The sequence below is a fragment of the Gekko japonicus genome, unplaced genomic scaffold (assembly GCF_001447785.1).
Source record: "Gekko japonicus isolate JY-2015 unplaced genomic scaffold, Gekko_japonicus_V1.1 scaffold1995, whole genome shotgun sequence".
NCBI lineage: Eukaryota > Metazoa > Chordata > Lepidosauria > Squamata > Gekkonidae > Gekko > Gekko japonicus.
Genome location: NW_015160279.1, coordinates 245573 through 262365, shown reverse-complemented (window position 1 = coordinate 262365; position 16793 = coordinate 245573). Strand labels below are relative to the sequence as shown.

At 44.4% G+C, this 16793-nt stretch overlaps 1 protein-coding gene across 2 annotated transcripts; it reads right to left on the bottom strand.

Annotated features, from left to right (window-relative positions):
• Positions 1 to 7424: 7424 nt before the first annotated feature.
• On the bottom strand, positions 7425 to 14782 carry HNRNPDL (heterogeneous nuclear ribonucleoprotein D like). Of its 2 annotated transcripts, XR_001482630.1 has the most exons (9): positions 14522 to 14782; positions 11961 to 12129; positions 11713 to 11874; positions 10985 to 11116; positions 10761 to 10875; positions 10296 to 10463; positions 9901 to 9993; positions 9404 to 9508; positions 7425 to 8706 (listed from the first exon to the last, which is right to left on the bottom strand). XR_001482630.1 is itself a non-coding variant. In XM_015415363.1 (8 exons), exons 1-7 carry the CDS (start codon positions 14632 to 14634, stop codon positions 9923 to 9925), a joined length of 930 nt encoding a protein of 309 aa, XP_015270849.1. In that variant the 5' UTR covers positions 14635 to 14782; the 3' UTR covers positions 7425 to 8706; positions 9901 to 9922. The 2 variants fall into 2 exon arrangements, 1 of the variants encoding a protein (XP_015270849.1); XM_015415363.1 differs by lacking the exon at positions 9404 to 9508.
• Positions 14783 to 16793: the final 2011 nt, after the last annotated feature.

Sequence of the window (16793 nt, the reverse complement as noted above, 5' to 3'; positions counted from 1 at the left end):
TTCCATGGTCATGTGGCCGGCATGACTAAACACCAAGGCGCACGGAACGCTGTTACCTTCCCACCAAAGTGGTACCTATTTATCTACTTGCAATTTCTTGCTTTCGAACTGCTAGGTTGGCAGGAGCTGGAACTAGAGATGGGAGCTCACTCCGTCATGCGGCAACCCAGGTCTCGAACTGCTGAACTACCGACCTTCCACAGCCTGCAGTTCAGCGTCTTAACCACTTGATCCACCACAGCTCCATGGAAAGGCAGGATATAAATGAACAAATAAATAAATCCCACCAATTGATTCTGCTTCTCCGGTGGAAATCCTTTGTGTCTGATCAGACAGAAATGACTGAAGCCACCAAAAGCCTGCTCCCTTAACACCAACTCTCTATGTCAGTTGGTGGTTACAAATGGCCTGGTCAACTGTTTCAATAGTGATGACTGTCCCCCAATCAACTTTTAAGTGAAGACCATCTACCGGTGAACCTAAAGCTATCTCCGTCCCAATCTCTGGCCAGATTGAAATTGGTCAGGAGCAGATGTGTCATCCGGGAGCCTTCAGAGCTGTTCTGCCCCACATACTCTTATCACCTTCCCCCCAAAAAGGTAAGGTGAAGACTGACTTATAACCAGCCACTTCATCCATAGCCAATGACACTTTGTTTTAAAACAAGTGTCTAATAATTGCCTCCTACAAAGGTCTAGGGAGAACCCCCTCAGCCAATGAGACATTAAGGAGTTTCACCAGTTATTTTTCACCTTTTCTTGGCATGACTTTCAAAGCTGGGGTGGGTGCAGATCTAGAGCAGGTGGTGTTGTTAGCATCCATAGGTAAGACTGGTCTGAATTGATCCATGTTACACTATAGTAACCCTCCAACCAAAGCATTGAATAACAGCACCAAAGAACGAAAGAGGATGCAGAGTTAAATAAACAAAGCATCACTACAGAAAAATGATGTGCCCTGACCTATCTGGGCAAAGTGATTGAAAGAGCAATTGTGGACCAGCTCCAGGTCTTGGTTAACTCACTGGTTCTAGGCCTTCCATCACTCTGGCTTCAGGGCGGGCTATGGGACCAAGATGGCTCTGCTAGTTTTACTTGATTACCTCCATATGGGTGTAGACAAAGGCCATGCCTCTCTGTTGCTCTTACTAGACTTCTGCAGCTTTTGATACTGTAGATGATACTATCTTGTAGAGGTGCGTGGGGGCAGAAGTAGGCATCAAGGGACACAGGCTGAACTGGTTCAAATCAGAGGGTTGGCATTGGGAACCAGTTAGCTTCAGTGTGGGACCTCTCCTGTGGAGTTCCACAGGGTGCATTTCTATCCCTCATGCTTTTCAATATCTGCTTGAATCAAACTGATTACATTTTGCATTGTACCTTGCATCCTTTACAAGCATTCTGACTGGAATGAAAGGACTCAAAGATCTCAATTTCTATTCATATCTGATGAAGGGAGCTTTGATTCTTGAAAGCTTATAACTCTGAAAATCTTGTTGGTCTCCAAGGTGCCACTGGATTCCAATCTATTGCAGACCAACATGGTACTCTCTGAAGACCTGGTCATGTGGTAGACGTCCTGAATCAGTGCTTGGCTGCTGTGATAAACTGGCTAAGAATAAACAAATTGAAATTAAATCCTGAAGAGGCAGAGGTATCGGCTAGGTTGGGAAGGAGGGGATCTTGAAGGACACTGTACTCCCCACCAGTATTCCCTCTAAGCTGAGCTAGTGTTGAGCTACCTCACAGTTTTTTAGCCACTGGCTCACACATTTCTGTCTTAGCTCAGGAAGGATGGCTCCCAAGCAAACTGAGCGCCCAAATCGCTCGCTCACAACTTTAATGCCAGCGGCTCACAAAGTTGAATTTTTGCTCACGAGACTCCACAGCTTAGAAGGAGCATTGCTCCCTACTTTTGATTGGCGTTCAGCTGACCCTTGCCAAGTCAGTTAAAAGCCTTGGGGTTGTACAGAGAGATGGAGGGAGGGAGTCACATACTCCTGCCAAGACAAGGTTCCCCCATCCTATAATTATGCATTTGATCTTTCCTATCTAAATGCAGAACTTTACATTTATCCCCATTGAAATTCATTGTATTTGTTTTATCCCAGTTTTCCAGCCTGTTGTTAGCCCCATTGCTTTATCTACAGCAATTGGCAAATTTTAAACTGGGTGCTTGCCAACTATACCAAGGTCCTGTTCCCACCAAGGGTTACCAGAGAAGGAGTTCGAGGCTGCTGTTGTTAAAATAACTGTCTTTTACTTAAGAAAAGATATCACATACAAACAATACTGATGCGCTCACACATTCAATCAAGCTCCTTAGAAATACAGTATTAAAATAAGCACGTTTGCATCAGCAGGTAGGGTGATGGTGGGTGATACTTATTTGTCTTCACAGCGTTGGTTGTTCCAATGAAGAATAGAGGGGAAGAAATGGAAAACTAAAGGGAATTAACACACAACCAGAACCAGCCAGCACATGTGGGCAAAGGAGGCAAGGGTTGGGGATAGCAAGCTGGACTTAAGAGGAGTATAAAGCAGACAGAGGGTGTTGCAGGGGAGATGCTAGTTGATCAAGTAGGAGAGAGAGAGAGACCATGTGACTGGTTCCCTTCTTTTATCGGGGATCCAGGAGGTGGTGTCAGAACCCACAGCTAACAACGAAGTACACGCATTTATGAATGGTTATACTTTTATTGCAAAGCTATAGATGCAGTAACCAATGTTCCCTCTAAGCTGAGTTAGTGTGAGCTAGCTCAGTTTCTGAGCCTCTGGCTCACACATTTTTTTCTTAGCTCAGGAAGGATGGCTGCAGAGCAAACCAGTTTATGCAGTAGCCAAATCACCTGCTCACAACTTTAATGCCAGTAGCTCACAAAGTAGAATTTTTGCTCACAAGACTCCATAGCTTAGAGGGAACATTGGCAGTAACATAGGCACTGTTAAGAATGGCGGCAACCAACAGAACCGATTAGGATATAGGGTATTCGTATGCACACACGCACACACCCCCGATGGCATGGGGCAATTAGGTTCCCTCCCGCGCGCGGGTGAAGTTAGAAAGCTGAGAAACAAGCGTCTCTCACGGTACGTAGGAGACTTCTAGACTATGCATCCTCCTCAAGCACATCTATAGAGATAAGCGTTTCAGCAAGGCAGAACAACAGGGTTAGGAATGCAATAGCAATTAATACAACACAGACTGAACTCCCCAACCCCCGTGGCAGCATAGCTGACAGGTGGGTGTTGACGGTGCCAACCTCCTGGCCCACCTTCCTGTTAGTCCGTCCCAAAAACAATCCTATTGGTTGCCTATAGGAGTGGGAGATTGCCTGAAGGAGTGGTCAATATTGCAATCTAATACCTTACTCAAAGAGGGCCATCTGGTCAGGTGTGAAAACCTTGACTTCAGGATGCTTCATTGAAGTGCAGATGATGTTGGCCATTCTCTTTGTGAAACAAATGTCCATTTGGCAGGAAATACCAATGTAGAACAAAGCATGGATGTGTCCTACGTGATCACTATTGATTCAGCAATGGGGGCTGTCTCTGCTCAAGTTGTTGTTTTGCTGACAATAATGGAGATGTGTGCTTCCCCACAAGGCTGAACTGTGTAGCTGAAACCTCATTCACGTGTAAGGCTTATGCAGGCACCTTCTATGTGTAGTATCACAACAGGTGACTTGTACAGCTTTCTTTGAGCCTATGGGTGTATGTGCACAGTCCATTGTGTGTGTAGCAATAAACATTGTCCATAAAACAAATATCAATCTCATTCCTTAACACTGTCAAGATCATCCTGTATCCTGACTCTGTCTTCTACCAATTTGCTCCCCCTCCCAATTTAGTATCATCTGCAAATTTAACAAGCATTCCCTCTATTCCTTCATCCAAATCATTTATGAAGATATTGAACAAAACAGATCCCTGAGGCACTTCACTTGTCACTCCTCTCCAAGAGGATGAGGAACCACTCACAAGCACTCTTTAGGTGCAATCTGTCAACCGGTTACAGATCCACCTACAAGTCACAGGATCCAAACCACATTTTACCAACTTGTCAACAAGAGTATTATAGGGTACCTTATCAAAAGCCTTATGGAAATCAAGATAAACTATGTCTACAGCATTCCCATGATCCAGCAAGGTAATTTCCTCAAAAGAGATGTTAGTCTGATGTGACTTCTTTGTGAGAAACCCATGCTGGTACTGTGTTCTCTGTATTTAACAGGGCTTAACAGACTCTGAGTGACTTAGGGAGCTCTGTCAGTTATACTGTATCCAGCACTGTTGCTGGAGAAACAGATTTAGCTAATGGCTTCATTTATTTATTTTATTTGTTAGACTTTTACCCCACCCTCCCGCTGAAGCATCTAGCAGGCAAGTTAGCTCCCCATCTCATCCAACAACTATCCATGCAAGAATAGCTTCAAGACTGGATTATTGTAGGATCGCCTTTGAAGACAATTTGGAAACTTTATGTAGGTAAAAGGTAAAGATTCCCTTGCTCGAAAGCCAGTCGAATCCGACAGAGCCAGCGCTGTCCGAAGACATTTCCGTGGTCATGTGGCCGGCATGACCAGACACCGAGGCGCATTGAACGCTGTTACCTTCCCACCAAAGCGGTACCTATTTATCTACTTGCAATTTCTTGCTTTCAAACTGCTAGGTTGGCAGGAGCCAGAGACAGGAACTCACTCTGTCATGCGGCACACTCGAGTCTCGAACTGCTGAACTACCGACCTTCTGGTCTGCAGTTCAGCATCTTAACTACTTGAGCCACCACAGCTCCCAGATATAACACGTTTTAATAGCACTTCACTGGCTGCTAGTTGTTTCCAGGTTTAATTTAAGGATTTACAGGGACGGAAACACACATATTTATGGGATCACCTCTCCCACTATGTTCTACCATGACAGCACATCTGTTCAGATCTTTCTGACAGGCTGGAACAGCACCTGTTCATTTCAGCGCTTTTCCTGTACTGGCCCCAGGTAGAGGAACAAATTTCCTCATGCTGTTGGGAATGCACCCACACTATTGTTTTGAAGGCCAATAAACTTGTGTTATTTGAATGGGAATCTCAATTCCCTGAGTCCAGTGGCACCTTTAAGAACAAGATATAAGCTTTCATGTGCATGTGTACTTCATCAGATAACCATGCACACAAAAGCTTATACCTTGAATAAAACTTTGTTGGTCTTAAAGGTGCCACTGGACTCAAACTGTCCTGCTGCTTCAGACCAACACGGCTACGCACCTGAATCAATTCTCATGACAGTCCAGCTTGTGTGTCAGAGGCCCCGGTCACACGGCGGGGGGGGAGGGGGGGGGGGGAGGCGTGGCTGTTTGCCCCGCAGCGAAATAACGCACGACTGCGCAATCAGGCGTGCCCTCGTGGTCCCGTGGTTAGGGGGGAGGTGCCAATCACACGACGCGCCAAAGAAGTGGTGCGGCACGGCAAACGGGGTTGTTGGGTTTTTTAACCTGAAGTATGCGCATTCCCCTTTGGGTGCTTGTGCGCATCCCTGGAGACTTGGAAAAAAACCCCACCTTTTTGCAATGGGGCATGGGCAGGCGCCGGATGCCACCGGAAACGCAATCAGACGCCCGCCCTTGCCCCGCGGTTTCTGGAAACTAGTACCTCCGAAGTACTAGGTTTTTTTTACCGCGCATCTTCGGCGGGAAGCCTCGGGTGAGCCACGGGAGCTCTACGCTTCCCAGATGTGGCGGTGAGATCGCGCCCGGAAAATCCGCCTATCTTCCGTCCTTCTAGCGTGGCTAATGCTCCGTGTGACTGGGGCCAGATACTGGTATTGCTACATTTTTGTTTTATTAGGGTTTTCAAGTAATATTATAACCTGCTGAGAGCTTTTATAAATAAACCTGAAACACACCCAAGAAAACATACTTAGGACAGCATTGTACGAAGTACAGAATCCTTATACCACTAAAACTTAATCCAATACCTGACTGCAGGTGTTTATTTTCACCCTAACACCTCTGCTTCCCTACCAAGTTGTTAACGCTTCCCTCTCAACTAATTTACAGAGACAAAGTTAGTGCAAGAAACACTATACTCCTATTCTCTTACAGAATACTGGGCAGAAACAAGGTTGACAACTAAAAGATTTTGCATTCATCTACATAATGAACAAGCTGTTGTCCACTCCAGGGTACCCTAGAAATTCTGACATAAATGGCCTTGGGAACATTCAGAGATAAAGGTGTGCATCTGAACCTGTCCCTTTGGCAAAGTAGCAACAGGAACACAGAGGCATGTAAGAAGAGCCCTGCTGGATCAGAGCAGTGGTCCATCTCATCTAGCATCCTGTCTCAGTGGCCAACCCGTTTCTCTGGCCAGTCAACAACGAGGCATAGAGGCCAAGGCCTTCCCCTTGATGTTGCCTCCTGGCTCTGGGATTCAGAGGATTAGTGAATGTGAAGGAATGTGAAGGTTCTCCCATGCCATCACATCTAGAAATTGGCACATCTGACTGAAGGGCAGGCATCGCAGGATTAGGAAGTTTTCTCCACAGCAACAGCTTTTAAAAGCCACCACTGCTCTTATGTACTTGACTTCAAGAAAAAAGAAGACTTCAGTTTTGAAGAAAATATTTAAACATTACACTAGGTTGAGTTCTGTTTTAAATCCCATCTTCCAGGTTCCTAAACTACACAATCAGAATAAAATACAAATATTCCTTTGGACAGGGATTCTGTTGAGAGCTGGAGAGCTGGTTTCTTGCAATCCTGCTGACAACCTAACTGCTACAAGTTAGAAACAAGGATGAGGAGGCTGTTAAGAAGGTAGCAAGCAGGATGGAAAGGCAATTAAAAGGATTCCCCTTACATGCACCTAAGTTTGTTTTCTCCTGCTTTTGCTTCTAAGGTAACATGTACACCTTTAGAGAGCATGTTTAGTATGTACATATAGGATATCTAGACTTTTCCCATGTTACATAAAGGTTCTTCTTAAATACTGTTTTTCAATAAATGTATTTTCCTTATCTCTGAAAGTAATGTTTTTAGAAGGCAAGTGTAAGATATGCTCAGATAAACACACATGGCTATATTAAAACTGGGCTGAATACAAAAACTATTTTTGTCTCTGCTTACGCCCAGTCAGGAAGTGTTTGTACATTCCATGTAATAACCATCTTCATGGTATATTGTCAATTCCTACACTTTAAATTCAAGTAGTGACAAGTGTAATTACACTTGTGTAAAAGTACCTGTTTTCATTTTAGAATAAGGCTTCCAAGAGACACTTCCCTGCAAACATTCCACTTGTCAGCCACTGACAACTCTTTATCAAAAGGAGACTGTAATTTGAATACAATTGGGTTCACAGAGAGCACTGGCTGTGAATAAGCATAAATGAACCAAACAGTTATATGAATAAGGTTTATTCTTGTTGCCTGTGTATTCAACACATTGTCACCCAAAGTCAAACTGACAAGACAGTGTCTAAAACACAAACCTGCAGATTACTATTGGGCAAAATTAGTCATGAAGAAAAGAACATAGCTACAACAAACAGGCAAGTCTACATCTTCTATTGCAAAATGGTAATATTCCAGCTGGCAGACGGGAGGATTGAATGCACCTGCCTAACACCACTCCATGTATTCAAAACTATGATTTCCAAAAGGCTAAAAACTCCTCCCATGCAAGTTCTGCTGATCTGTTCCCCACTGAAGTCAATGGGCTTAAATTCCATTGAGGATGGCACTGATGGTCTAACGGATACCATGTGGAGTTTCTAATAGCAAAGTGGGTAGGGTCTCCCGGCTGGTGTCTGTTTTAGCATTCTTTTTTATTGAAAAGCTTGTCTTCAGGTGGTCTACTGAAACACAGAATTTATGGACAGGAGGCAAAAGGTAGTTTCTATTAATAAAGTCCAAATAACCAAAATCCAGAAATCAAGTCAACAAATCAAAATTTTGAAGAGATCTGTGGCCTCTAGAGAAGCTATGGGGAATTTGAGCCTGCAAAAACTTGTGCCACACTATGTGCGAGTATAAAGAGCCTCAAGTCATTATTCAACTGATATGTTTATTACACCAGACCCAATTTTTAATCCAGTTTATTAAAAATGCCAAAACACAGCCCCATTACAGCGATCCCTTTTACAAACACTCAAGGGGCCACACTTCCACCAAAGGACATTCACTTGCTTCTGTTCTGAGCAAAGGCAAATTGATTCTTCATCACATTGTGATGTTGCCATTAAAAGTCATGGCGATCACTAATTATGTTGCATCACTGTGTGGGATGCTGCTGTTTGAAAACCAGGAATGCTACACACACAGAACATCCCCCTTGTACATCCAGGCATCGTTATGCCTTGATGCGCCTTGTTCGGGCACACTAGGCCAATTCTTACCCACATAACAATGCTGCAACAGTTGTCCGAATTCAGAAGGCAGCAATCACAGAAGCATTTTATTTGGGAATCGGTCAACATGGAATTATACAAATAAAAATTGTATAAACACAAAACCACATTTGCATCATAACACGGATGACAAAAAGGACAAAGTAAAAACCATAAAGAAAACTAGTTCGGCCACTATGTACAGTTGGACACTCTTGTGTCATACTCTAAAAGTCTTTTACAAAATAATCTCATGTCACGAAGACCACCCTCCAAGTCGAGTCCTGATGTTCTGCAAGATGGCTTTGTTGTAGAGTCTCCACCTACAAAACCAAGACAAAACCATGATGAGGCCTGTGAAACATTTACAAGCATTTTAAAAGGTCCACTTTCATGAACTGCTTTAAGTCCTTTATTTATTCCTTGCTTCACTGTTAAAGATCATATGCATATCTGTTGACATGAAATATCTGATGACCCAATTAGGCTTTACATGCCCAGATGTACCAGTTCAGCTCAAATGATGGAGCTATTTCAGATAACTGTAGAAAACTCGGAAAGAGGAAAATTCTTGGTTTGCTAAAAACCAAGCCGTAGAAGAGCCTTTCATGGCTTCAACTGCTAGTAGGAAAGAAAAAGTGGCGATTACACCAAGGAAAATGTTAGCCAGGTGATTCCAATACAGCCCTGCTGCTTGCATATGATCTTTAATGTTCCCAGATTTAAAAGTTCGTTTTTGGTTTGTAGATTTCACTAAGCTATAAAAAGAAAAAAGCAAGCATTAAATCTTAAAGAACGAACACTTAAAATGAGGTTCCACAATTGATATACAACACTAAACAGAAGACCAAAAATGATTAAGCTGTAAAGGCATTTATGCACTTTAACTCCTGTAAAAAACCATTTTAAGTTAAGACACTTAGAAATCTTCAAAGAAGATTTTTTTAAAAAAAGAAGCCAAAGTCTGAAGTTTTCCAGTTTAATCTTTACGCTGGTACATGAAGTTGGAAGAGACCATACCACAGGACAGCGTTTTCTGGTGTATGCCTTGCGCTCTGCCTGCAACGTGCGACCCCCAGAGATAGACGTGGTCAGGGTGACACACGGCCTGCAATGAAGTTCCCGCTGGCGGGTACAAACAAGGTATAATGTCAGAGTTAGAAGACAACAATCTTGTTTTGCTTAAGTTGTACCCATTTCAGTACTTTACCTGTTGGTTAACACTTCTACAAAGTTTTTAATTATTCCTCTACACCACCTGGTACACATTGTAAGCAGAAAAACTCTTATGTTTCTCTGAAGTACTAAGGACGCCGAACCACCTTTTACAGAGTTAAAGATCTATAGACACTTAAGGCAAAAGAGTTTTTTTTAAAAAACACATCTTTAAAAAACACGTTTTCATTTTTTTTAAAAAAAGAGTCGGGCTATCCAAGAAAGTGGTTTTTACTTGTTTGTCTATTGATCTTTAAATTAGATTAGAGGTATGGAAGTTGACGCTTTCACTCACTACACACCTGTTTCTTCTCAAGTGCTCCTTTAGTATGGCTGGTAGTTGTTTTGGTGATTACCGCCACCTCGGGAGGCCTTTCCATATGTGCTTTGCTGTCCTGTCGAGTAAAACCAAATGAAGCTCAATCTCGAGTACAACTTAGTACTATCAAACTATGACTGAGATCTATTAGAAAAGCTTTTGGTCAATTTTGGTTTTATTTTTTTTATCACGTACACACCACCACTCTATTCCAAACTTTAATTGGAATCGTTTCATAATGTCTATACAACAAACTTGCCACCAAGAGTTGTACTACCTTGTCCTGCTTCACTGGAGCTCCCAAAGCTCCACGAAGAGAGGAGAACCCTATGGGCAGAGAGACACTATTGCAAAAGGGAGAAGAGAAAGTCCCCTTACCACTGTAGTCGGCGTATCCCTGTCCATAGCCGTAACTCGGGTAGTTATACCCAGAATAATCATATCCACCGTAACTGCTGTAGCTCTGATCGCTGTAAGGACTGTTGTAACTTCCATATCCTTGATCATAATAATTATTATAGCCTTGGTTCCAGTTCTGGCCTTGACCTAAAATGAAGTGACAATTCATAAAAATTCTAGCCCTGTTACTGTTTTAGCGAAAAGAATGCAAAGCTGCCGAGCCACACAAAAACACACACCTGCTTTTAAAAATACACTCCCCCATTTTGGCTCTAGCTCCGCACTGGAAGACTAGATTATGCACTCTGCCTCTCTGCAAGAACAAGAATGGAGAGCAGCATTCCCCTCCTTCCCGGCATGCGCACTCATGATTGGTTAGAAACTTCCCCTTTGTTTCTGACTGTGTGCTTTCAACAGGCAATTCAAGACTAAAACCACACTTACCCCTGCCGCGTCCTCGGGAACCACCACGTCCACCCGATGAAGTACCTCTGCCTCCCTTCTGTTGTTGCTGCTGCTGTCTATACACGTCTTTGGGCTGTGCTACTTTGATCTCACACTAAAGGAAACAGAAATTGCTTGACTTTAATAACATAAAATATTGAAATTTCAACAGCCATTCCTTTTCCAGAAATGCCAAACAGGTTCTTAAAACTGAGCACAAATACCTTTCCAGATCCAATCTGATGGTATCTGCTTTCCAACAGCTTCTTTACTGGCTCTTCATCTGTGTACGTGATGAAACAAAACCCCCTCCTTTCATTTGTCTTTGTGTCCATGGGAAGCTCGATATTTTCAATCTGAAATCCACATGAAACTGTTACATGCTGAATCAACATAAAAAACACCCCATACTTCCCTTAAAGCTATCCCACTGTATGACTTGCCTCATCTTTTCTGCCCTGGTTTCGTCTATGACACACCTTTCCTCCACTAGCACCTCTACCGCTCATTCTCATACCATTCTGCCACAATGTCATGTATTCCAACTCAAATTCCTACAAGGTATCAGCTCTTGAAAATTCCTCCTTTATAAAAGTTACAGGTTTAATACTTCTATATCAAACCCTTGAAAATAATAACTAAAGATTTTAGCCCTTTTGACTCCCCTATCCTTTAACTTAACGATATATACACCAATGGTGCAACAGCAATAAGCATGATTACTATTTTGAAATTACTTTTGAATCCTACTCCCAATGTACTTTTTGCACAGTTCCTAATTATCCTCTCTTCTGAAACTCTTGTGTCCCACTGAGCTCTGGAATTTTAAACCACTGTAGTATACCTTAGATCAGCAAAAGGAGTTTACCATCTACTATGGTACGTGTCAGCCCTCAACTGCAGACACTCGCATTCAGGCTAGAGGTACCCACATTTAGCCACTGGACCATACCTCTCCAAAGCCGCCAAAATACTCTTTTATTTGCTCCTCAGATGTATCAGGACTCAGTCCACCAACAAACACTTTTTTAGGTGGCTCTTTCCCCTTCAAAGCTTTTGCTCTTTTGGGATCTATTAACTTGCCATCCAACTTATGTTCTTTCAGTTCCAATACCTAAAAAACATACCAGAAGATTATTGTGAAGAAAAGTCCACGAGTATACAGTTGAGTTCCTTATGACTATATACAGTGTGAAATACCTTTTCGACACTGGCAGCGTCTTTGAAAAGCACAAACCCAAAGCCTCTGGACCGCCCGGTGACAGGATCTGTTTTAATTGTGCAGTCCACCACTTCTCCAAAGCGAGACAAGTATTCTGTCAAGTCCTTTTTGCTTGTATCCCAGCTCAAGCCTCCAATAAACATTTTACTGCAATGGGAGAAAAGATGTATTTCAGTGATGTTTTCAAAAAGCTTTATTTATCACTGCAGTCTTGCTCCATCTATAGAGGCTCCCAATCTGCTTCCAGGCCCAATTCAAGTATGGTATTGGTCTTTAAATCCATATATGGCTTGGGGCCAGCAGACCTTAAAGACTGCCTTCTCCCATATGAACCCACCCACCTATTCTGGTCATCTTGGGAAGCCCTGCTTCAGGTGCCCAACCTGAGGCTAGACACATGGCAGCTCGAGAAAGGGCCTCCCTCTACCATCGTCTTCTGCTAGTGGCTGAAGACTTTCTTTTCAGCATATCCTCAGTAACAGTTATTGGCCTTCCTCCCTTACAGCATTTATGTACATATATGTTTTTATCGGATTTTTTAATGGTACATAAACTTTATTTTAAATGTGGTTTCAAATGTTTGATGTTCAGCGTGCTGGGGACCCTATTTGGGTGGAAAGGTGGCATACAAAGGTTTTAAGTAAATAATAAATATCTGTAAGCTGATATCCGTTTTCCATTAGCACACTCAAGATGGCTGACAAAGCTGAAATCCTGCGAAGCAGTCATGTCAGTGCATTACAAAAAGAAACCATTAACACATGCAGTTTAGCTGGATTGCTTCTCCCCATGTAAATACCAGTTAACATCACAAAGGGCAATTCCATAAACATACAACAAGGTTCACATATACATACACACAGATGGGAGAAATGGCCGCCGCTTACATCATCCTAAAGAGTTTCACTGAGCTACCACATACAACAGAAAATGTCTTTTAAAACATAGAATTATGTAGGAAACATATTAAGGCATTTTTCCCATTAGTGAAAAGCCACACCAGCCACAGCCAATTGTTGGTTTAATTTATTAGGAGGCACAGAGAGATTCCAGAGGATTCCTGTGACGTTTTGGTTGTAGCAACAGCTAGCTGCCTTGCCACACCTTAAAAGGCCAACAGATTTATTACTGCATAAACTTTCATGACGCACCTGACAAAGTAGGCTCCAACCCACAAAAAGCATATGCCAAGATACATTTCTCAATTTTTTAGGTACCCCAAAGATCTTATGTGGGCCACAAAAATAGAGAGACAGTGAAAGGAGAACAGAGCAAAGCTGCCTGAGGGAAAAGAGAACCCTCTTTAGTTCAAAATCAATATGAACCTCAACAGGGGCACCTTCTTCCCCCTCTAAGGGACAAGCTGAGCTAGAAAAATCTCTTCTGCCAGACATCTATTAGGAGCCTCAAAGCAAAAATTGGGGGCACATTCTGCAACACCTCCCACCCCCCTCCGATCGATTTCCACCCCAGCAGCCTTATTTTGGCATTATTAGGCAAGACAATTTCAGAAAGTAGGTGCATTGGTCTGCAAATTAACAGTCCAGAGCACTTGAAAGACCAACAATTCTTGAAGTTAAGATTTGAGCCCAGTAACAAGATGTTCAGGTTATGAGCTTTGAGAGTCAAGGCTCCCTTCATCAGACGAGAGTCAACCCTTTCTAAAAGAGAGAGGAATTTTAAAACGGGGGGGGGGGGGGGGAGAGATTAGAGACGTTTATAAAATTATGTATGAGGCGAGGAGAGTTGACAAGAGAGACATTTTTCTCCCTCTCCCAAAATACTAGAACTCGCGGGCATCCAATGAGGCAGATGGGCAGTATATTCAAAACGGACAAAAAGAAATACTACTTTACATAGAGAGTGATTAAAATCTGCAATTCGCTGCCAGAGGATGTGGCAATCCAGGAATAAACAGCTTTAGATAGATTCGTGGAGGACAAATCCATCAATGGCTACTAGCCGTGGTGAGCATCCAGAGGCACTCATCCTTCTAAAATCCCGATAACATCAGGGAAAGGCCTCGGCCTCCATGCCGTTGTTGGCCCTCTGGAGGAACCGGTTGGCCACTGCGCGAGACTAGATAGACCGTCCTGTCTGCTGAACGCCTCTTTCTGCGTCCCCTGCAGAGCCGCTCTCTTCCGTTCCTCTCCTGCCCGGGCTCTCCCTCCCCGCATTCCCCAGCTCTGATCGCCCCGCCTATTCTTCTGCACACGGCACTCTTCTCCCCCTCCTCGGGCATCTCAGGCCACCTCCCGACGTAACCCCGCCCCTCCGAGTTCCTACAGGCTGGCGGCTACGTCATGGCACCTCACCGGCCCCGCCCACTTCTAAGTTCGGGCCCGCGCGAGAGACCAAGGAGGGGGGAGGGGAGCGACACAAAGGGAATTCAAAACGGGGGAGGGAGGCTCTGGGACGGGAACAGCCCGGTCACGTGGCGACTGCTTAAAAAAGGGCCTCTGTGAAAGATAAGCCCCTCCCCCTTCCTCCTCTTATAGGCCAAAATGGCGCCAGGCTAGACGCCCCTCCCCCCCCGTACCCGTCATCCTGCTGGTTCTTGCTTGCGTTGATCTTGGAGCCCTCGGCGAAATCTTCCTGGCCGCTGCCAGCGTTGTTGTTATTGCTGCTGCCGTAGTCGGTGTTGTCCTCCATAGCGGAGACGGAAGAAACCGAGAAGGACAACAAAACAGAGAGAGAGAGAGAGAAAGTGAGGAGGGAAGGGGGAAGCCGAGCGGACGGCTCAAGCCGAGTGTTAAAATGGCGGCTGTAAGAAAAGATCCGGGCACAGGCGGAGACGGTTTTATATAAGCGCTCCCTCCGCCAATGGGAACAGCCCGGTAGCGCAGGCGCAGTCGCGGCCTCGAATGGAACCGTGGGAAGGCGGGGCCCAAAGCCCTGCGGGCCAATCAGGAGGCGCGAGCAGAAGAGCAATGGCGCCGGTGGGGGAGGGGCACGAGGCAGCCGCTCCCGCTCGCGTCGCGACAGATTTACCTGCCTCGGCTGTAAATTTCATAGAGTTCAATAGGACTACTTTCCTCGTAAAGTTAACGGCTAGTCCATTGAATTTTGCGGCGGCGAACGAACCTGGCTGTCGCGCTGGAATTCGTTTCCTACTGAAGCCGTCGACCTGTTTCCCTGCGGCCCAGGGTTTAGTTTCTGCCCTTTGCTGCCCGGGGAGCCTGTTTGCGTCAACGTGGTTCTCATTTCCCCCCCCTGCAATAAGAGCGGACGCCGAGCGCGTTCCTCTCTCTCTCTCCCTCTGGCTGACTGCAGAGAATCCTCACGGGACAGGCGCAGAGAACTGGGTCAGGGGGGGGGGCCGCATGGCCCCGCACCTTTTTCTAAAGTGCTGCGCCCAGGAAAGGTTGAGTGCTAGAAGGGTAGCCGAGGTAACAAACCAACCATGGGTCACTTTAAATCGCTAGCGATGGTCTTAGGAAAGCAGCTTTCCTGAGCCCCAGTCCAGCTCTTTTTCATTATTTCAAGGCTGCAGTCTTAGACGCACTTACTTTGCAGGAAGCCCCGTTTCAAGGCGAATGTACAGTATTGCATAGCAAACAGATTTATCGTTGCAACTACAATGTTCATTTTCAACCCCTATCCAGGTAGGATCAGATGATCCCAACTGAGAAGTACGTCTCAGGGGAACTTCCTGTACTCCCAGTGTCCATAGGAATGCGTACCAATTTATCCTTTCAGATTTACGCTGAAACGCCTCATAGTGCTATAAAAAAGCACAAGTAGAGCCTGCAGGATCAGACTATCCAGTCTATTCAGCCCAGCATCCCATTTCACACGGGCCAGCCAGTTCCTCTGCAGGTCCAGCAATGGCAGAGAAGCCTAGGCCTTCCCCTGATTGTTGCCTCTAGTCACTGGGATTCAAAGGTTTACTGCTCTGGATGTGGGGGTTCCTTTTAGCTACTATGGCTAGTAGCCACTGATAGATTGACTTTTGCTGCAGGAATCTGTCTAATCCTCTCTTAAGGCCTTCTGTGCTTATAGCCGTCACTACCTCCACTGGCAATGAATTTCACAGTATAATTACCAGTTGAATAAAGACATATTTCCTTTTATCTGTCCTCAGCCTATTTCCCAACAATGTCATTGGGTGCCCCAGAGTTTTTGTATTATGTGGGAGGGAGGAAAAAAACCTGCTATCCACTTTCTCCACCCCATGCATGATTCACACCAAGACTCCCCCTGCAAGCTTTTCCCATAAGATCTCCAGCCACATCTACCTAATTACGTGGATGGGATTCTTGAAAGCTCATATGGAAATAAATCTTGTTAGCCTTTAAATTTCCACTGGACTTTTATTTCGCCTTGCCAGACTAACACAGCTGTCCCTTTGCAGTCAAAGGTTTTGGTACATCTTTCCATCTGTTCAAAACTACAGTTCCTTAGGCCACTGCTGGTATCACCTTTCCTTCCCACTTCTAGCAACCTTAGCCAAGTGGAATTATTCTTGATGGATGAGACTTCCTTGTTTGTTTCTTTGAACACATACAATTGTTTTCTGTTGCCCCAGACCAGGGGTGGCCAAACTTGCTCAACGTAACAGCCACATTGAATAGATGTTTGAGAACCGCAAGACATGAACAGATATTACACACACGTTTTTATTGAAAAATATGCATATTTGCTTTTTTTAATTAACATTAAATCAGACTGTGTGAAAGAGCCACATGAAGCTCCTGAGCTGCAGTGTGGCCATCCCTGCCCCAGAAGGTTGGACCAGAACCAATGGGTTGAAATTCAATCAAAAGAGTTTTCGGCTAAACATTAGGAAGAACTTCTTGACCATTAGAGCG

Bases quoted from the DNA above. Each gene is read 5' to 3' on its own strand.
- HNRNPDL (XM_015415363.1), bottom strand. From the start codon at position 14,634: ATGGAGGACAACACCGACTACGGCAGCAGCAATAACAACAACGCTGGC. The intron at 11,117-11,712 runs GTATGGTCCAGT...TGTGGATTTCAG, and splicing joins ATTTTGGCGGCTTTGGAGAG to ATTGAAAATATCGAGCTTCC. The intron at 9,994-10,295 runs GTAAGGGGACTT...TTTACTCGACAG, and splicing joins GGGATACGCCGACTACAGTG to GACAGCAAAGCACATATGGA.